This window comes from Bombus flavifrons, chromosome 2, assembly GCF_040668555.2.
Source record: "Bombus flavifrons isolate JBK064 chromosome 2, iyBomFlav1_principal, whole genome shotgun sequence".
Taxonomy (NCBI): domain Eukaryota; kingdom Metazoa; phylum Arthropoda; class Insecta; order Hymenoptera; family Apidae; genus Bombus; species Bombus flavifrons.
Window position 1 is genome coordinate 18,113,319 of NC_138443.1, and position 23,092 is coordinate 18,136,410.

Genomic DNA, 23,092 nt, shown 5'->3' on the forward strand with positions numbered 1-23,092 from the left:
ACGGAGATCATAATGTGTTTGTCGAAACGATAAGTCGAAATTACATTTCTTTCATCGTTTAGCAATATAAATAAGATATAGATATCGAATATAGATTTAGATAGCAGAATAAATAATAAACAAGAGGAATTTTTGTGCAATTCGATAATTGTATAAAAACATCACGTTTATAGAGCAATCTTCCTTAGACAAGAACGTAGGTAGCTTTTCGTAGAACAAAATTTCGTCCAGGGTAACGATAATCATTTATAGCGCGTTTCACTTATTCTATCTATTTTGAAGAACGTAGGCACGCTAACCCTGCCGCATTATCAATATTGATTGTGTAGAAGAGTTGCTCGTTCCGTTCAACTCCGAGAATGCAGCTTATAAGCAGAGCCTGTTCCTTGTAAACTCTACAAGTAGTCGTTCTAACGAAGTGTGGCGGCAACTATACATCTTCTAAGCGCGACAAGCCCATTCGTAAGGCGAACGTCAAGCGATTTTCACAGTGACAGTGAAATAGATAACGTCTAGTCCGGTGCAATAACTGGACCAGAAGATAATAAATTTCGCTCATTAACCGGCGCGTGCTATTTACGAATGTGCGCAAGCTGTACGCATAATTTCGCCGCGCTGTTACCAGGTTAACGTTATCGTTTTGTTGTTTCGTATAAAAAATGTAACGTGACGGGTTGAACAGGTTTGTTTTGTAACGAATTAAAAAACACGTTAACGCAAATGATTTACATTTCGCAGTAATTAAATACGTGATCGTGAAACGGATTATACGTTACGCAGTAATTAGGATGAGCTGCGTTTGGCTCGTTTATATTATTGAATCCTCTGTTTTTTAGATTTTTATGCACTATTGGATTCTTGAAAACGAGATAAATTATTTGTAACTTATTTTAAATCTCTATCCTTTCTTATCGTTTGTCTCTGTCAATTTTGTTGTATCATCTTAAACCTTGTTAGACCTCCCAAAGTACCTGAGAGTTATCATGAATTATTACAATTTACCATCGAATTTGGTTTAATTTAAAGAATTATCGATCAACGGATTCATTTTTTATTAATATCGAAGATTAACTTGCTTTTTTTTATTAATATATACAATGAATTCACGTTAAAAGAACAAGGTTTAAGATGATACAACAAAATTAACAGAGACAAACGATAAGAAAGGATAGAGATTTAAAATAAGTTACAAATAATTTATCTCGTTTTCAAGAATCCAATAGTCCATAAAAATCTAAAAAACAGAGAATTAATACAGAGATGTAATTTATACTCTTCAAAACTCGTGAAACTCAAGTTTCTGCATTGCTTTACAAATGTTCGGAAACAATTCGACTCGAGAGTCTTTTCCCTTGAAACGTAGCCGTTTCTCTATGCCACGGCTGCGTTCCCAAAATATTTCATCGTGGAACGAACGAACATAGGCGAACCGTGACAACGTAAGTACGTGCACCTTACCTCGTTCCCCCGTTTGAGAAACGACTTCCGAATAATGCCGTGATCGGCCAACAGATAGGGGACATCCGACCAAGTCGCGGTGGCAAGGGCGAGCTTACAAGTACGCCGTTCTAGAATTACACCGTAAATAATGAATCAGGACGATCGATGGCGATACCAATCCATCTGCACGAGCCGCCACGATTACTTATTAACATTTGTCCCACATTGCGATCTGGGTCAATCAGGCAAGTTTCATCCCTTCGTGGCGCGATCGTAATCCTTACGAGGATATTGCATATATATGTACAATAATGTGCATATGTACGCGTGTTAACACCTTTGCGTATCGATTTTCCACGTAGGTTTCAGCGTGTACTATCTTGGACAAATCTTAACTTTCAATTGACGTGGATGTCGACAGATTTAATGACAAGGCTCATGATGAGAAGTAGTCCGGAATAAAGGGCCATACTGGAATATTTATAACTATTGTTACAGTGTACTTATATAACATCTTTCTTGTTATTCATACCTATAGAATATGTTAAGAAAGCTTAGTTAAAAAGCTTGGTATATATACTCTATAAACGCTGTACGTATGTACGTGTATGTATTTATGCTCTACAAGTCCAAATGTTAAGATATCTCCGATATTTATTCTACTTCCTTACATAACCAAATTTCTTTCAACGAACAATAGCAATTGTTGGATGATAAAGCAATATCAAGAGTGTCGAGATCATCGCGACGTACTGAATAGAAAATAGCTATCCCACTGGTTGTTTAACTTTCCGTTTATCTCATTAAATAATACAAAATACAGGTGTTGGATAACATGGATACAAGAAATTTTACATAATTCTCAAGCATAGAATATTATTTGACGTCATTCGCGTAATAAATACACCGACGTCAAAGTTAACTTTTCGTGGTTCCCAGGCAAAGGAGCAAGTTAATAATACGTACGGGAGAAATGAAATGCTGGTGTTAGTCCACTGAGGTATCTTGAATTATCAATAATCCTACGCGGATGTTATTATATACATCGTCATTCATTTTAAATGGATAAAACATCATATTGAACCCTCTAAGAGAATATCCCAGATAGATTATAGATTTAACAAGTACGCGGAATTATAGTTATTCTTTGGTCTTAATTGATAATTTTCGAGTTTCCTGGAATATTGCCTTTTATCCCTCGAGCAACGTGTAACTAATCGAACAAATGCACTACCTTTAGAATGGTATAATGAGTTTTGATAGAAAATTGGAAATTGCGTTTACTAGATATAATATTCTCGTATTGCACCTATATAAAAGTGAGAACTGCGTGTTAAGAATAATTATTTGAAATGGAAATGAAAAGAAAATTCTAAATAAATGTCTTGAAATTTCTGAATTACTTTTATAATACCAAATTTTATATCCTTTTTGTAAGTATCAAGATGTATCTTGATAATCAAGATTTGTCATAAATTCGACGAAAGAATCTTTGATTCGTGGAAATTAAGCCTGGGATCATTGTTTCTCTGTCTAAATCGTAATACCGTCCAGGAAATCTGAGAATTCGTAAATGGAAGCGTCTGTTCCTGATTGGCAAAGTTTCCTCGTTATTTGGATAATGTAATATGACTTGTATGCAAGCCACGTAACATGCGCTTTGGATAAACTTACATAATTGTTGTGGACGGCTAAGGAACCGAGAGAAAAGTCGACCAGCGCGAAGACGGAATTTTAATTCGTTCATTCGTTGCATCGAAGAAAACAGAAGTTATTAAAGGAAAGATAGAGACTATTTCATTACACAAGATGATTATGCTTCTGTCCGATAAATATTGTTTGTTTATAATTAGAAAACGACATTTACGTATGGTTGTAAATTTACGAAAATCGAGAAAATATTTTTCTTTTTATTATAAGCAAAAGATATTTAGTGTGTTTGGTGTCTATCATGAAACCTTTAAGTTGAATAAATTACTTTGAATAGTGTTACATCCTATTTCACAATACGGTGAAATTATACGTGTTGATATTTTTATGAAAACAATTATTAACTTACATTTGAATTTATAAATTTCTATTATTTTAGTAATAAATATTTAGAATAATTTATAATTTTACTCACCTAGTAAAGACAAGGCACAGTAACGTTGCACTAAGGATCATAAGTTGTTGACTTAAAGCTGATTGGGACTTTTGCATAGCTCTATGTAGATCGTTCTGAAACACGAGTATCGATGATAACGAGATGAAGATGAATAATTTAATACTAAGTAGTATATGTCAATTACTTACGAACATATTCTGCAATGAATGTTTTGCCAACCAGCAGTTTAGGAATACCGGGATGAACAGATTTCGCATTGGTGGATAAAGTAGCTAAAAATATAATTAATAATTTGCTACTAATCATACTACTTGCTACTAACATTACTGTGTAATAATTTACTGTAAATAACTAGATATCGTTTAATATAATTATTACCAAAAGACATTTAAACATTATGAGTAAAATTATGTTGGTATTAATACATTTTTGTATATAGCAGTAACAAGATTGGCAATGAAACAAAAATTTAAAAGTGATTTTTAATCGTCTTGTTCAACATAAAATCGTAAAATTATAAAGAATTATTTGTCCAATAGAAGTGTATAGTCCACACTCAGTACAATTTGCTAACATTATTAGTTAATAAATTATTATACGAGAAGGCCCAGATATTAAATTAATTTCAATCTGTACTTGTGTATCGTTTGTAAACAGAATAATTTTTGTGGAAAGCTAATTTAAGAAACGAAAGACTCGTCTCATATACATCCCATCGAATATATATATTTGCAAACGCAACTGTTAATGCACGCAAGAATAATGAGTTTGCCTATTGTTCTCGCTTCTCTACCATCGAAGAACAAACATGCTTCAAAGTGACAGCAATTAGCGTCCATCACTGTTTTCTCCAGGTACTTCATACATCCATGTAACATTTCTTTGGAAGAAAGGAAGCGAGATTATGTAAGAAATTTCGTTGATGACGAATACAAATTTTGAAATAAAAAATGTACGATTTGAAAAGTTTGGAACCTCAAATAAAGATACTATATCCTAAATTTTCAAATTATAAATATGCTAATATAAAATATGAAATGAAATAGAATTGGCAACTTTCACACTTAGAGAATTGAATTGAAATTACATAAAAATGTGATTAATGTTTAGATACGTGATTAATTAGAAAGTTCGTGAGCTATTGGCATCGGTTCATAAGTTAATTGAAGCTTATAGACTGCCAGTTAGATGATCATAATCGTAAATGATCATTAACGTAAAAGGGAAAAGAAGTTCTCATGACAGACTTTTTAAAAATAAAACTCGTTAAAAAAATAGTATAAGCCACGCTCGAAAGTCACGAATAGCTCGTCATGTGATGTAAATGCTGACCTAAAAAATGAAACTACACTTATTTTTACGTTATTTTAATGTTGTTCAAAATGTAGCAAAAACAAAACATAATTGTACATCGAGAGTCTTCATATTTTTAATCTACTATCGAATTAAATGAGATGTTCCATATAGACAGCATTTAATTTTGTTCGAATCTCCATGTACATGTACAGAAAACAGTCAACAAAAATTGTATAATATACAATAATTTTAAAATTAATTCATAATTTTTCATTTCGCAATATATATTTTGATATTTCACGCGTTATTTAATTTATTTTACACGGTGTTTTTTACAGAACAAATTTTTAATTTCAATTTTCAAATTTTAAAAGAAATTTTATATTAAAACTTGACGTATAAAAACTAATTAAAACAATAATTTCATAAATTTACTCGCACGACAAAATTTATAATTATTTTAATATTAAAAGATTGTGAAAATCGTTAACTGATACAGTCAATAATTCGATGTCTTTAATATGCACACATTGACGTAGACACATTTTGTAAAATTTCTATCGTAAAATGGCCATCGTATGGCTACTGTTAACGGGTTACATTTTTCTTAAAACCAAATTTATTTACGTTCTATAGAACAAATATTTTACGAGTGATTATAGTTCTAAGGAGCGATGACTTGGGATTTACTGGACTTGCTGAAATGTCACCGAGGTGACACAATACTAATGAGTCTGAGCCAATTAAATTCCGTGCACAATCCTCTGATGTTAAATCCTGTTCGCTTTCAAATCAGGGTTGGTCCCAATAGGGCACAGATCGATACACCAAGATCGAATCTAATTTATCCTACACGTTGAAGAAATACTATTAAATTAATACTACCAAATTCCTCAAATTGTGATTAAGAATTTTCAATTTATTAAAAATTAATATTTCTGCAGCCATTAAACATGGTCGTTAATTTATTCGGTCAAATTGCGAATATATTAATAGTCAGAAGTTTGTTAAATATCGACTCACTTTTTCTAGAACTCTGGAATCAGTAAGAGCAATAGCATACTAGAGGCCAGACTTCCTTTCTTTACTTTCTTTCCCTACTTTCTTTCCCTACTTTCTTCTTACCCTATCTATTATTAAATAATTCCATTATAAAGTATGAAATTTCTATTTTTTTTTTAGTTATTTAAACAACGTGAAATTTTAAAGATCGAAAAAATTACTTGTCACAATTTTTCCATGTGGTTCTCAATTGTTATAAACTTTTAGTTTCGCATATGTAGTTCGGAAAAAGCGTCCATGTATATATCTGTATACATCGACATTGTATATCGAGTCGATGCAAAGCAACAAGTTCTTTACTCTTTCGGTATGATAGCTCGTTAACATAACCATGGCTGATCGGCTATATATCGTGGTTCGAGATTCGACCAATAAAGCTCCATTAGAATCTTTTGATATTGCGTGCAGAAGGGACGTAAAACAGGTAGATTTTTATGGATTTCTCGGTGGAATGGAATTCAGAAGGAATCACACGGTTGATATAATTCGTTTTATTGTCTGCCGCAGGCTCCAAACGCCCGAGAAACCTTTTCCTTTCTCTTTCTTATCAAACCGTGTCTTAATAAACCGTTTCATGGCTTTATGTACTTCTGTCTCAACGTTTGGAAAATATAATGGACGAATTGTTCAGCTATTCTTACGATATTTTCTTTATATTCGTGAAATGTCTGTGAAATAAGATTTCATTTTCTTGTTTCCTTGTAACTTTATTTCTGTTTCATTTAATATCTTTTAGAAAAGCAATGTATCGTTGATTATATACATTATTAAGTTCGTATAGTTATTCGCTTTTTTTAAATTTTTTAATTCTATCGAGAAGAAGTAAATAACAAAAAAACACTATATTAAAGTATAATATACGAATGTACGTATTACTATCTTATATCTAACACAAAGTATACAAAGCAAAAGCATGTGTCAAATTGTTAAAAAGCTATATGTAGAAAATATAGAGAGTGAATGACTCACCGTGATGGTGAACGGAATGGTGTTGACTAGTTCCAGGATGAAGTGGAAAGAGAGAAGCTGCTGCCAGATGTTTCCCTGTGAACATGACGAAGACAGCTCAAAAAACCCAGTGACAATTTAAAGAAAAATACAAGGTGCGGTGGAACGTTCCATGAACAACATCGAACAGCCGTCCTGCATTTTCTGTCCAGTATCCTTCTATAGTAATTATAATATATGTGCGTGCGTGGGCCTTGTCAATGTTTCCCAGAATGTTACTTTAAATCAACAGGTGCCTAGTTAATTAGCGAAAACCAATTTAATTCTGTCTCCGGATCTATAAACTGCCGGGCAAACTCGCATAGGTAAATATTAATTAAACCACCCTACAAATACAATAATCGCATGGTTTCGTTTAGCAAAATTATCCGAAATGCAGTATCCACGGATTTATACTTCGAAATACTTCGCGACCAGGTACATTAGGTTCATGTATCGGCGAATTGTTGATCGAAATCAAGTCGAAAGCTTAAAACAGGATATAAACAATATAGAGAAATATATAAAGATATAAAACAATTAGTGAAAATTTTTCAGTGATTAAATTAAAAGAATTACCGATATGTATTTCATTCGTCTATTATTTTATTTAAAAGTTACGTTTAAGTTGTAATATAGTATAGACGCAAAGTTTGTAGTATTATTTTTTTTTTTCATTCATTTTCGAAAAATTGTATCGAAACTAAATTTGCAAATAGCTGTGTACACATATTTATTATAGGATTAAATTGTTAAAGACAACTACAATTTGATTAAGTATTCAATGAATCTGTCTGAAAGCGTTCTAATACCATGTTTAATTGAAACAAACGACGCGTTCATTTCGACGTGAAATCCATAAATCACTGTGGCACATCTCCGCGTACATACATCTTTTAACGTGACCTGTCAACGTATATCTGGTCGTAGGTAGAACACTGATCTGCAAGAGAACATATCCTATACAATTTCAAGCCAAATAATCATTTGGCTAACAGAGATAAATCAACATTTTAGCTTTCACTGAGTTTGGAAAAGCTTGAAGAAATATTCAAATAATATACATGTCTAGTTTGAGGGATAAATTCCAATGACAGTTCAAAGATTTTTTAAAATCCAATAAACGATTAATTTGAATCTAATTTTTGAAACGTTGATAAATTTTGCACTTTAGATAATTATAATCTAATAAAACAATTTATTGAAGCAACTTTATTTTTATATCAATCAAAACTCAATGAATTACTTAACGTACAAACTTTGCAATTTATAAAATTTCCCAATTAAATTTGTATGCTTAATTTAATTAAAAATGTAATCAAATAATTCGATAAAATCTTAATTCCTGTGCTTAGTTAAGAATTACTAAATACAAAATGGTATTTAATAAATGTTGCTCGTTAGTATCTTTTCTGCAACTAAAAGAAAAGATAAAATCCGTACGGTATTATAAAATTTACTGCTGTTTTGCTGTCGTAAAGCTCCAAATTGAAACAATTTAATACAAAATACGATTCGCGTCAGACTTTATGCTCGTTGTAACACGCTAGTTGGAAATTTCCGTGTAAACCAAGGGGAATTTTACTCAAATGTAAGTCTAAGCAAATGCAGGGTATCAAACTGTGTATAATTTAACATTCTTATCTTATTGTAGGATGAATATGTGTTTTCACAACTTTGTTGAGTTTATTAAATAGCTAAACATCCTCAGAAACTATTAATAAATGTAAAGAGAACTGGTCGTTGACTATTTCGAGCTTGACGATATGAGCAAATATGAATTGTTTAAAGATGTTAATTAGAATTTTTTCATGAAACTTCTTCCTTACGAGCATACAAAAATTATATACTTGTCTGATGAAGAATTTTGGTAAGAATTTTTTCTTCGCATATTATATTTTTTTCTTTTGTAAATTTCAAAAAAGAAGATATTAAGGAATATATTTGGTTAAAGATTATTTAATAAATAAATCTGACGCGCGAATAAGTTTTGTTTCGTTTATTTATAGGAATTAAAAATTATACGATAGATCCATCAATGATTTTATTCGTCGAATGAAGAAATTTTACCAAGTTCCTTTCCTTTTTTGAATAATCTAATCAACATCGTATCGTGGAATCATAACACACATGCGTTAGTATAGTTTCACCTAATAAATCTTGCGTAAAATAATATTTTGTAATTTTGAAGTTTTCCTAATGTCTTCTTTTGTTATTCACATTTAATACCGTTGAACTCAAAAATATGAAAAATTCCAAAAACAAAAATACGATGTACGAAGAATGTTTCGATACCAAATATTATTATTACGGTTCAAGTATTATTTTTAGTCTCTTTTTCAAAAGTATCGTTACAAAATTTCAGATACGGTCAAAATACGTTTTTCTTTTCTTGACTCATAGCAGCATCTACTTTCTTGGAACAATAGGGATCAAAGAAACAATCAAGAACGATGGGCTGCGCATATCTTTGAGATTCGCGAGGAAGCAGCAATTTTATCGCGACAGAGATCTCTTGATACTCCCTTACGAGCGATATTACGTTTGAAGAAGGTTGAAAACACGATGTTCTCGAGACGTTCGTGCAACAACGGACTCCTTTATGCATTACGGCTTTCTACGTGGTGTAATCTAGAAACTGTTTAATTCGTGGGTTGAAAATCGGAATATGAGGCGATTAATGGTTTCATTGACGTACGTCATTCGTCTGTAATTTGTAATTTAATAATAAGCGGTGAATAAAAATTATCATACAGATTGAATTTTTTAATTGTTTTATCGAATATAACTTTTAAGTATACAGTTGAAACATATTTTGATCTATTATTGTTAAATAATTACACAATAAGAAATAATAATAAGAAATACATAATAGACTACTTTTTCTTATCAAAAACAGAAGAATTCAATTATATAAAAGACAATAATAATTATATAAGTAGGAATAGCAATTCTGATTCTTTATAATTATTATTCAGAATAAAGATTCTACACAAACGTTTCACGAACAGAAATTGATATAATAAATATTTGCAATGTTTTTTTTCACAAAATATGGGATTGGAGGGGAGGTTAGTGATTTAGTTGAAAGTGATTCAGTGGGCTGTATTTTTTCTAGATATCTATAGTTCTATTTGCATCTCATCTATTGGTAAAAGTACTAGTAAAGAGTAATGCAAATTTTAGGTGTAGATATAAATAAAGAAGATCTAAATGTAGGTGGAGAAAAAAATTCGATTGCATCTCATCTATAAGAAAACTGATAAATGAAAATGGAAATTTTAAATGTTGGAACAGATAAAGAAAATCTAAATGTAGGTATAAATAAAAAGCCAAGAGATAGTAAAATATTAAAGTTTGGAAGATATAAATAAACATTAATTTCCGTTCGCAATCAACGACTTTCGGATAAAATTGGAACGAAATAGCTAAGTCTGGAGTGTCTACGAACTAAATCAGCAGCTTTCTCGAAAGCTCATCAAAGCTTTAAAAATCTAGCAGCGGTGCTCCCACACGATAACTGGATCAACCTTTCCTGCAGGATTTCGCAATTATTAATATCCCCGGAGATTTACGAACACCAGGCGAATGCAATTTTCATGGTAGAAAAACGTCTATCGCGCGTCGAAAGGAGTATCTTTCTGAAGGCTGCCGCCCTAAACCATAAACATCCTATTAAACGTTGTTGCGGAGATGTAACACTCTTTCGAGAAGAGTGTGTCAAGGGATCTGAGATGAAAATCGTGTCGAAAATATTTTTCAAAGATCGTTCGCGTACAGTCGTCGAAGTTTTAACAAAGTAAATTTTATTGTAAACAATGGACAGATTTTTTAAGAGGGATTCCGATTTCGTTTCTAGTTTGGTCTTTTCCGGAGTTCAAGTACCGTTCTTTTAATAATTGTAGCTAAGTATGTAAACGGAAAGAAATTGGGGAATATTAAGAATATGGAGCAGTTTTTGTTAATTGGTAATTTTATAAAAATACCCATTGACCTTAATTTTGTTTTTTTTTCTATTTTAACAATGAATAAGTATATCTAAAACAATGAACAATGTGTGAACAAATTGGGTTTATAATTTAAAATAAGTTGCATTTACGTTTTGTTACTTATATTTTTGGATATTCAGAGAATAATTTTATAAAACAATCTTTTAATTTCTATTTGTATCGGTTCTCAAACGTTCTATTAAATTTTTATATAGGATAATTTCTAGATAATAATATAGGTGACATCAGAATCATTTATTTGTCAATTAAACTAGATATTAATTTATACGAAATTTTTGGAATTTTTCAAAGTACGAAGTGAATTACCAAATATAAACATTTAAGCTCGTGTTTTACATCATATTCTTAGCATTAAAGGGCAAATTTATTCGAACATCTATTTTCTTATATCCACTTTTTAAATTACTTTTACCCAACTAATGATCTAAGTCTCCTAGTGACTAAACGAAGAAGATACGAATACGTATCGTTTCTCAAAACAGTAAGTCACTCAACCATCAGTAGCCTTAGGCTGACGCGAAACTCTCCTCGATGAGACGAGCCAAATACACAACTACCAATCGTGTTCGTGAACGAATGTACATGAACAAAATACAGCGTTTGCGTATATGTTCTGGAGTATTCGCGTGTGTCGAATAATATCCGAGCATTCGCTGTCACTTGGAGTATCGAGACCTTGCGCGCGTCCTCCTTCGCAATTCCGAGGTAGAATCGAAAGCCATGGAACTGTGTGGTTCTCGGTAATCCTATTTTCTGACAGACTGTTTCGGTTAACTCGACAATCCGTCATACGAGAGATCACTCGTCGATTTCGAGCATGTCGACACTGTTTGAGAACTTTTCAAGCAGATTGTCCTCGAGCGAGGTGTAACGATCACACGAAAGTGGTTTGTTGAAAGGTACAATCTTGTGTGTATGTACTGCTCGTTTCTTTTTACAGAGACAGATACAAAGTTCCAATCTATGCAAATGCATTATGCCGGAGGACACGGAAGGATACGAATAGATTGTATTGTAGAGTATAAAGAAAAAGCATTTCCTTATAATACTTCATGAGACAGGAGATTGCATATTAGATTTTTAAATATTTACCTTATAATTATTTAAAATTGATGAAATAATTCTTACGTAAGTTAGGGAATTCAATTTGTCTTCTGATCAATTTGGTTTAAGGTCTTGAAACTACATTTGAATTATTGAAAGTAATTTCTAGTTGGATATATTTATGCATCAAACTTAACTTAATTTATTTGGTGATTATTAACCGAAATAAAGATTTTGAAACCACTTGATCTTTATATCGTTCCAGATCACAGAAACTATATCTTTAGGTCCTATATTACAGAAAAAAAGGAAGAAAAACTTTTCATATTGCAATTATTTGAATTTATGAGCAAGCATTCCCTATTCATACGCTCACCACTCTAAATATAATCGTAGAATAGAAATATAATATCGACGCGACACTCGTTTAACTGTTCAAACTACGATAACTCCGCGATTTAAAATTGCCGCGTCAGTCCATAAAACGGACAATATTAAAAAGAAACGGCGGCTAACAGGGATGACAAGTGGTATCGGCGAAACGCTACCCTAGAGGGTGGATCATACGTAAGAGAATAAATCCAAAACTGTGACAATAATATCCGGTGGTAACAATAACTGCGATAACAATAATAATAAAACCGTAACAACGTTAATGACGTCGATAAATCATGAAAATGATGGAAGACAACAATATAGAGAAGAAACAAGAGAGAAATGGGTAGAAAAAGAATAATCTACGTAAACTACTAAAAAAAAAGAGATTGTTTCCTCATTCTCGTAATCGACGATTTTCTGTATGGTATCAGAGTTTCATAGAACTCTATAGGAATGTGTTTTGGAATTTTACAACCGGAATGCGTATAGGTACGAGCAGCAGCTCGATCATCACGTTTTACATGATATCAACGTAGCGTTATCGAGTTTGTCGGTTGTTAGAACGTGACGAATCGGGTCGCTGGAATGTTCGATTAGCGAATAGCGTGCTACCACCGATCGGCAACCGCAACACAGCGTTAGAGATGTTATCGAGGATCCTGCACGTGCAAAGGCACCCGGCTTGTTACAATCCAACACCAGCGGTGAACGATAATTTCACGGGCCACGATGACAGTAACTGCGTTTTATGAGTTTCTTTGTAATTTCTATGACTTTCGTAATCGACTTGCTTCCGCTTTATGTCTTCACACGGCAAGGTTGTGAAGTTTACGAATGAATTTTGATACAATTTATGATGTGTTGGATTATCCAAAAAATTAGTAACGATTTCATGATTAATGTGTTTCGTCTGATATTAGAGTAAGTTGGGATTATTTGTTGAATTTTACATAAGGTAAACAAAAACATCGACGTCAATTATCGAAGAATTAGAATTAAATAAATTGTAAAATCGATCAACGAGAAAGAAATTCGGGATTCGGGTTCGTATATCAACGAAGGGTAGATGAAGAATGTCGAATACTAAGTGTGATGTACGATTCCATCCTATTCGTTATTTTAGGTATAACGTAGATCCACTATCATTTAAAGTAGAACTCCATTTATTGGAAGGAGATGTTAATTATTGTTTGATTAAACAAATTACTGCCGATTGAATTTATTTGTCTGAAAGTAAACTACTATTATACGTCATAATATTCCTTGAATATCATCAAAGGCATATGTATACCAATTCCATAACTTAATGACAGTTAAATACAATCATACTTGGTATCATTTTCATTAGAAAAGCCTTTGATCTCTAAGAGAATCTCCTGAAAAGTTTTACTATTTTCATTTCTGTGACACATTAGTAGCTGAGTGGGTCAACCAAGAACGTTTTTCCATGCAAGTAATTCTAGAAATTGGTTATGATCACTCCACGACATTTAAACAAGCAGAGATACAAGATACAATAGTTTAGTAGACACTGCTAGACACTATGTTTGACCGGTAGTCATGACTTTGGCAGAAATTTTTATATTAAATTTGCAATTTAGAGTAGAACAGACGTACTTACATAAAAGTAAATGGTATCGCAGAATCGGTTGAAAGTTGAGAAAAGGCGATAAAAAAAGAAATTAAATAGTATAACAAAGTTCAAACTCTTATTGCTGTAATCTTTCTTTTGGCGTAACGATCCATGCAACCCAGATATACAAAATGGAATTTTCTCCCTTTATTACTAAAATTATACTTTGTGCTTCTTGGTGCTTTGCATATGCAGTTAAAAAAGAAATGTTTTTATTTTACCTTTTTGACTAATAACATGGCTCTGAACTTTTAACTTACTATCATACAGCTAATATTCTTTGTATATAATTTATATCTCTCTATACTTTAGACACTTACTGTATGTGCTCTTGTCTATATTATCCATCTTTTTGAACAAATAGGCATCGGTATAAATAAGATTGCATTTCTCAAGCAATTTCGCGAAAAAAAATCCTGGAAGAAACGAGAATTCGCCTCCTTCGTTAGAAAAGAAAGAATTAATTTTGTAAATGTATCGTGACAGTGATAAAATAGATCATAACGAAACAAGTTTTCTGCCTTTAATCGTACAGGAAGTACATTAAACTGACACTAATTGCGTGACACATTATATATATTTCTTACTTCTTCGAGTCCTAAAGCAAACCTTCAAACTTTTGAACCTAATTTAAACCTAACCAAATCTTACTAGCCTTAGCTTGCCCAACTCTAAATATTTTTCTACAACTGCCTATGTATTAAACAATATCCAAAAAATCCACGAAACGGTCGGTATGGAATAAAAATATTCGATTTCTTAAACATATTTCTCCGACAAAAGTGCTCGCAGCCAGAAATGAAATTGGAATTTAGGTATAACTACTCAAGTCGAACTTTCATGCGTTCGTAAGTCTTCTACAGATTTCCCGGTTTACTTTTGAAGCGAAATAAGGAAAAACTTTTGAATAGAAGCCGACGTGTTTTGTGACTACCGTCAAGTCGAGCCGAAGTTTGCAAAATTTTGTATTGCACCAGTGAAATTGCATTGGTTTTATATTTCTCGAGGATCGTGCCTAAACTTTCAGTGCAAGATGTTTATAACTCGATCGAGTTTGACAGGGCTAGAAACCAGAAAAATCGTTTTCACACTAATATTTATCTATTTATAATATGATAGCTCGTCGTCGATTTGTCGAGTTGAGAAATAATCAGGACGAAATTGCAGAACGACGAGAAAGCTGAGCGAGAAGCAGGGAGACGTCAAAAACTTCGTGCTAGTTGCAATAGAAAAACTCGAATACATAAAAGAACAAAAATCACATGAATTTTTTATTACAAATATATCTATCACGAGTATAATCTAAACATGTACAGTCAGTCAAAAAAATCTATGTGTATTCATTGAATTGTATGTATCCGATTCATCGACAGAAACGGAGAATCAATTTTTTACACTAAAAAATTACACCAGAAATCATGATCATTTCATCAAATTATTTGGCTAAATTAAATCTGCCTTGTACTTTAAATTAAATCTGATATATCTTGTTTCTAATATGTGTTATTTCTTTTTATTTATTTTCTTTTAAACACGAGTCTCGATCCAATTAACGTAAAATTTGATACTAAAAATATTGTGAGAACTGTCCTCGCTATGATATTTCATATCCAACAGATGTATGTAGATACCGTAAACTTTTGTGACCGACTATACATACATACACATAGGTATACAATAAATCACAATAACCATTATAGCAAAGTTGAAATTTTAAAAGCGAAACACATAGTCAGTGAGGAAGTGATGGAAAGAAAATTTCGTTGCCTGAACGGAATGTTTTCGAGAGCAACGAAAAGGAGACGCAAGAGGACTTCAGACGGCTCAATTGAATTTTTCTTATTACGCGTAAAATAAAAGCGAGCTTCTTAGGAATGTTTCGTCAGAATACGTATAAAGAATCAAATATTTCGCGCTTGCCGCAAAATCTCTCCTTCCTAGGAAGCGTTTTTAGTTACCGAACAAAGAGAGAGCTCTTTGTGAATTTTCCTGGCTCGCTGCAGTAAAAAAAAAAAAAAAAAATGATAATCCGTAGCAAAGTAGGAAAAAGCTACCCTCTATGAAGCCAGTAAATTGGTTGGAAAAGCTTCTAGCTAGTCAGCCAACTGGCATCTCTAACTTTCTGACTTTCGGTTACATACACCACGCTATTCAATGCCAGTCAACGCGAATCTTCGACTTCCGTTTTATTTAGTCTAATTCGTTCAGCCAACAGCGGAACGGTTGGCGATTAGACGAGCGTACACCGACTACCATGCATAAGCAAACAATGAAAAGAGAGAAACACATAGAGAGGAAAACGACCAAGAGAGATACACGAAAGCCAGACGTGCAAAATAACTCGCTGCTTTATTATCGCACAGAAAAAGTTGGAAGGAAAATGAAATTCATCGACGAATGTCCTGCAGACAAACGTAATTCTGCAGATGGCATCTGGTCAATTAGGTTCTAAATGGTACTTTGTCGAATGAAATCTGTTAATGTATTTATTCGAGCATCTTCTGTGAAAATTTGTTATTAGGGTTTAATATATGAAAAATTGAGCTAAGTGTTTGGTCATGTTAATATAGGTACCATGTTTTGAAATATTTGCAATTCGATTTAAAAGTCTACTTTCATATTACATATATTTTAGGTAAGGTAATTGTTCTTGCCAACTCTTAGAAAGATATAGTATCAGAATTATTTGATGAAAATGAGTGATTCCATTTAAAGTATGGAAGATACTGTAAATTTTATCGGTAATTTTCTAATTTGAGTGTCCAACTATATTTCAAATATATTTAGTAAAAAACATACAGGCGTCAAAAATGGTCCTACTAAAATCGAGGCTTATTAATATAACGTATAATTAATTTGATATACTTTAAATAATTGTATCATCTCTGTGAAATAAATATCTTTTAATTCCTATATATAGTTTTAGATTTGTTTCAATTTGTTTATCAATACAATATATGTCTTTACAGTACTAATAACATTTTTTAATGTTCTGTATAACACATAATATATTCATAAGAGATGTGTACGAATGTTCTAATACTTTTGTGAGCCACTGTATGTTACGTTAGCTATTTTCTTTAAAATATCGAATGACGTTAAAATAAAGTACTAAAATAAGAAAGGTACTATCTAATTTAAAATTCGTACGTCTCTGTGCGACAATGGAGAAACGAGATATTTCAGACGAGCGGCCGCATGTCCCATAATCGAGTATTATGCGTGAAATCAAATTTCCCGGGAATGAAAGGATGCGTACCTTGTAACCCAGATAGGCGAGCAGCAATGCTTCCGTAAGTGATACTATTGCCAGGATCACCTGGACGACCCACAATTCCAACGGCCTTCTCACCCATAAAATCGCGTCCCAGTTGATGGTCGGATGCTCTTGAAATTCCTCCTCGGTAAGATTCTGGGATGCGAGGAACTCGGTTTTGTTGCCGGGCGTGCAACCGTAACTGAAAGAAAAAAAAAGGGAATTTGCCTTTTTTCTGGGTTTTAAAAGCACTACTGATGAAGAGAAACTCGGGCACAAAGCAAATTTTTTAAAAGCGTACGCGCTATAATTTCACGGAAATTTTCAAAAGTAAGTAATCGACTATAGGGCAACTGCTTAATGCACACTGCAATGGTATCTGACTAATTGTACTATGGAGTTTGAGAATTTGAAGGTTAAATACGACGAAATAATCCGATTATACAGGGTGGTTGGTAACTGGTGATACAAGCGGAAAGGGGGTGATTCTACGCGAAAAAAGAAGTCGAAAATATGGAATAAAAATTTCTTTTTTTTAATTTTCTTTTTTTTTTTTAATTTTTCCATCGAGACAACGATCTACAGTGAGATCCGTTATAACGAGACGTGATAAAGTGCACGCGTACCGAGCGAAAATTCAAAGTCGATTTTCTCGAAAACAAAGCCTCAAACGAAAAATTTTTATTCTATATTTTCGACTTCTTTTTTCGCGTAGAATCACCCCCTTTCCGCTTGTACCACCAGTTACCAACCGCCCTGTATATCGAAGAGATTAAAAAATAGAGGCAATGTTATAACAATGCTTGTAATCTTTTATTTATTGTAAAGAGAGAACTCAAGAAACAAAGATCACGAAAGAAGTTAGGAATGCAACATTGGAAGGAAGAGTGGAGAGATATTGTACGCCAAAGGACGTACATTAAGTAATTTCGTACAGGAAGTAATTTCGGTAACACGACAGATAGAAGATAACGTGGAAGTAAATTGAAGATCCATAAGAAGGTAAGAGGACTAAAAATACTTAAACAATATCGCGAATGTTAGAGACTTGTAGTAGGAAAATGGTATATCAACCCGCGAATTCTAATCTCGCTTTCATTTTCGGCTATGATAGCTCGTTCTCCGAAATATCATAATTTCGAATCGCGACTCGAAATGGTTTCCTTCGTCTTCGAGCAGAAATTCTTTCTCATTGTCGCATTGCAGTGAAATATTACCAAGTTAAAACAAAATGAGATAATAGAGAAAATCTTTTCTTTGTTTGTGGTACTGTAGAATTATTTTGATTAAAATATTTTTTACTTGATTGGCTGAAGATATATTTGGTAGGAATTCTTTTTCAAGAAAAAGAAAAGAATGTACAATTTTGATATCTTTGCAAGAGATATTTAAGATAGAATTAAAATTGGTTATATTAAAAATATAGAATTCGTCGTATAAAAGTAATTAATTTCTTCAACAAGCAAAAGGATAATTGTTTTAAGAAAAACTGTAGCATAAACTTGAAACCAGAAATCGACATATACTCATAACGATCCCTTTTATATTGTTACAATTTTAAGAAAGTTTCTAACGATTGAAAATGGCTGGCAGACATTAACACAGAGTTAATTAAAATAACAACATCGACTATAAAGCTCACCATGCTGCGTAAGTTGGATCGTTGTCGGTGATCACTCTGAATATGTATAAGAAGCATGTTAGTAGCTTGAAGAACAAGTTAGCCAATCGTATCCTCAAACCTGAAACACGAATAATCATTATTAATCGTAAATAAATACAACTGGAAGTAATAATAAAGTGCGATTTGACTTTATAAAAATTCCCATTTAATATCTTTCTTCTGTAAAATTTTGCTAATTCCATAGTGGTAAAACATTTATTTTAACTTTTAAACGCGCAATTTAGTCGAATCCTTTTATCACGACACGTCAACACGCGATAGGGTAAAGGTACGAGAAAATCGGTAGAATGAATTTGTCACGGATAAAGAATGCCCAGGTGGAAAGGTATCGATATTCACGATCTACAAAGAACAGTTTTTAATCGTCCCCTCGTAGCGTTGTGGAACATGGTAGGGCATCGATCTTTCGTTAGGCATACGGATAGATGCAAACAATCGATACCAAGAGAGATCGAGCAACGATATCGGTGCGACATCCGCTATCTGCTAGTGCCAGCAGCTTCAAAAGATTATGTCTCGCTGCCAGACATCTACATGGTTGTCGGTGTCACGATGGCATGCCATTCCCGAAATTACGTTTCTGGCATGCAATGAGCAACATGTCTCCAAAAAGAATTTCCAGCACCCTGAACTCTTTCACGATCAAAAGCTTGCCGATCTTTTCGAACGCGTTGATGCAGACAGAATGACCTTTTGCCATCATTCGTCGAGTGTTTATTTTGTCGCAGACATAATATAATGTATAGTGAGTCATAGAATTATTTGCACAGGCGAAAGTTCGACAAGAATTTAGAAATAATAAAATAAAGAACTTTTCAATCATTTTTATTTAGAAATATAAGATAAGATTCTCTGATAATAAAATCGTAAAAGATATTAAAAAAAAGTTTCAATTTGCATGTACGAAGGAATTCATCACAGTTATAACGTAAAAAGAATGCTTGTTTTACTGGGGGAAAGACGTATTACATGTCATATCTTTTATTAGATTCTCAATTGTACAAATAATTTTGCAACACACTGCAGATCTGACGTCTTATGAGAATTCGTATCACACGAACTGAAATATTACCATTGAAGAAAAAGGATTAAAGATTTTGTTTTATTTCTTACAATTAGCTTAATCATTGTAGTTAGATCCACGAAAAAAGATATGTCATGTGATGTAGTTCGTTATTAATGGTTGCTTGCAGACAGGGAATTAATCACCCAGTAATGAAAATTTGTGTTTTTATGCTTTCTGTTACATCTTAATAACGTTAATGGAATGGTAATTTCAAGGAAGTAATCGTATAAGTGGAATTGTCGAAGGAGAAAAAATGTCTACTTGATTACGTATTTGAAGTTAAGTAAATAGTAAATCGATGGATGTAACAGTTTAAATGTAATACACTAACAAATTGCTTGACGTTGATATTGTTATTAATGAAGATATTTTCACAAACCAATTTGATGTTCATGGAAAACGAGTTAAAAAGAGTAAGCTTAAAATATGGTATCTTGAACCAATATGTGAATGGATTATATATATCTATTATCTTTTCTCTGAGAACTGGAAACAAACAAATCAAATGTTCATATATGTTCCTGAAAGTTTTTTGAGATTTATCACGTTGAAATTCAATAAAATCATACTTCTATTCAAGTTTTCGAAATTTCGATGTCTAAAAAGAAAATTTTTGTTAATTGACACGTAACAATTGTGATAATTAATTTGATTACATTCTGTCCAATGAATGAAGAGACTAGCACATTTCTATTAATGAAATATTCCACAAAAATATTTCATACGACGAGCAATGGAAGAAAAGACAAGCTAAAGCTAATCTATTTTTAGACTATTCTGATAAAAGCACGGTCGCGATCGATCAGTTTTAGATGCTCCGCATTGTGTTACAAGTAAAGTGAAAAACGTAACACGATTTACGAGATGACATTGGCGCAATGGGTATATTCGTATGTACCGCTATAACATGAAACTCTGGCGTTAGACCGAAAGGTCTATTTAAAACTGCGACAGTGAACTCTGCCTGCGAATGACGGTATAAGCTATTACATGGCATTTCATACGAAACGTATCGATGCATCTGAATAGAGGACACGAATTTACAAATAGGCTAAATCAATATAAAATATATTTCATCTGTTTCATCCAATGGTCTATTTATGCGTTTACCTATTTTGATTTCTACTTGTGCAATTGCTTGAAAATATCGGTGAGGTGTTTGATAAATTTTTTAATTCAAATGTTTTAGTCCTTTACATTTCGAGGATTCTTTATAATTCTTTTCCGATTCTTTTATAGCCGATTAATGATACTACTACCTTTTTGCGATTAAACTTTTTGAAATCAAACTTTACGTTTCGAAAATAACAAGGTTAGAAATATTTCTGAAATATCTACGAATTTATAATTTATTCATATACGTAGTTTAAAGGATCAATTTATCGTTTATGGACTTCAATATATAAAAACTATACTCGGTATACTTACTCGAACGTTGATTTTTGATGAAGTACAGCTGAAGTCGTTCCTTGAACGTGTTTTCGTTCACGTAATATTCAACACGAACTCTGTAAAGAAGAAGAAATTAAAATTACCACTTGATGTTTCATAGGTTAAGTAATTCTAATTATTGTAAAGAAATCCCGTATTATGTACAGTATCGAAATTAACAAATTTTCAATTTTATCCGTTTGATGTCACAAGCTCGCAATTGTTAATATCATTTTTATTTAATATTATCTTCTCACATCTCAAAACTTGATATCTTAACGCCTTAAAGGCAAGACAATAATGAACCTCTTGACCCACGTCAATCTATATCAAAGAGGTTATCGAATAGTATTTTTTCGTAAGTAAAAAAATATTAGCTGTACCAAATTATAGCAAGGTCCCTTCAAATCCTAATATCCTCATAAATCGTATAACACTAAACAATTCCTCCGAGAGTGGTAAACTTTTCCAATCCAACTTATTCAGCTAATCACGAGTCGAAATATCGTTGAATGCAGCGTGGAACAATCGCAGTTCGGTGGATTTCTATGAAACGCATTCGCGTCGAAAGTTCTCACGAGGCAGCGTGCTGGTTGTTCTCATTATTAAGCAACAGCACTCCTATTATCGTTTGTTAAATCAAAATCAGTCTACCAGACAAATGGTTCGCATTACTATTGCAACAGCGACCGTCTAATAGCCTAATCATTTCCACCGAGAGACGTAACTCCGATTGGTAGTTATTTTTCAGTCAGTTGAACGATGCGCCGCGATTTTACAACGTCGCGTGTCATCACTGGATCAACATCGACGACAACGACCATTCGCACGAAACAGGCTCTTGAATCGATCGTCGATCAAGGGATGTTCACGCGGAAACCTTTGTGCCTTGGAGAGTCATGCTGCAAGAGCGTGGTTGGAACAATGGCGTGAAAAGAATTCCATGTTATAGTCGGGGCAGGGTTACGGCTTTTTGCCGTTTTTCGAGAGCTTTTCATTTGAAAAAAACAGGAAGTTTAAGTTTTCAGGAAGTTTAATACTCTGAGTCTTTTGCAACGTTAGTTTGCCTGAGATGAATATGCGATTATTGTAATTATCGTTGGAATATGTTTTGTGGTATCTCCAGTTTAGATATTCTTCTCAGTTCAGTTGTGTTATTTGAATTATTAATTTCTAACGAGATTATGGTTTCTTAGAGATTATCTTATGGATCTCTTAAAGATAAACGCCACGAAGAAAACGTCGTAATTTCAGAAAACGAAATTACGAATGTAATACGTGTAACAGGAACAATGAATAGATATAACATATACCACAGTATAGACGTTAATAACATAAAGGAATATATAGTATAACGATTACCAAAGCCCATAATGTATTTAAGCTCTTACTGAAAGCACTTTTGAGATTTTTACTAGATTAGAGTTAAATTCCTTTGTCTTAAGTAATTTTAGAGTAACGCGCGTGATAATGAATAATTTGTAACAATGTGTAATGAAAAAACAAAATATGACGTGATATTATATGAAATGGAGATATGGATGAAAATTATAATTTTATGTGATCATAATATTTAATTATCATTGTAACAACAGCCGTGTGAATGTCTATGTAATTTAAATACACATTTGTTTCATCTAATAAGTATCATAAGTCTATCAGAAATTTATACATTTTTACATCTTTAAATTTCTCATA

General features: G+C 32.6%; 1 protein-coding gene across 2 annotated transcripts in view; it reads right to left on the bottom strand.

Moving 5' to 3' along the window:
- Nucleotides 1-23,092, bottom strand: part of SLO2 (slowpoke 2) — a 188,101-nt gene that overhangs the window by 27,829 nt on the left and 137,180 nt on the right. For both annotated transcript variants that reach the window (XM_069132249.1, XM_069132248.1), the window contains exons 2-7: nt 21,392-21,471; nt 18,856-18,955; nt 17,217-17,415; nt 6,875-6,949; nt 3,736-3,819; nt 3,566-3,660 (exon numbers count right to left, since the gene is read on the bottom strand). In XM_069132249.1, the coding sequence (XP_068988350.1) occupies nt 3,566-3,660; nt 3,736-3,819; nt 6,875-6,949; nt 17,217-17,415; nt 18,856-18,955; nt 21,392-21,471 (633 nt within the window). The remainder of the gene's footprint in view (nt 1-3,565; nt 3,661-3,735; nt 3,820-6,874; nt 6,950-17,216; nt 17,416-18,855; nt 18,956-21,391; nt 21,472-23,092) is intronic.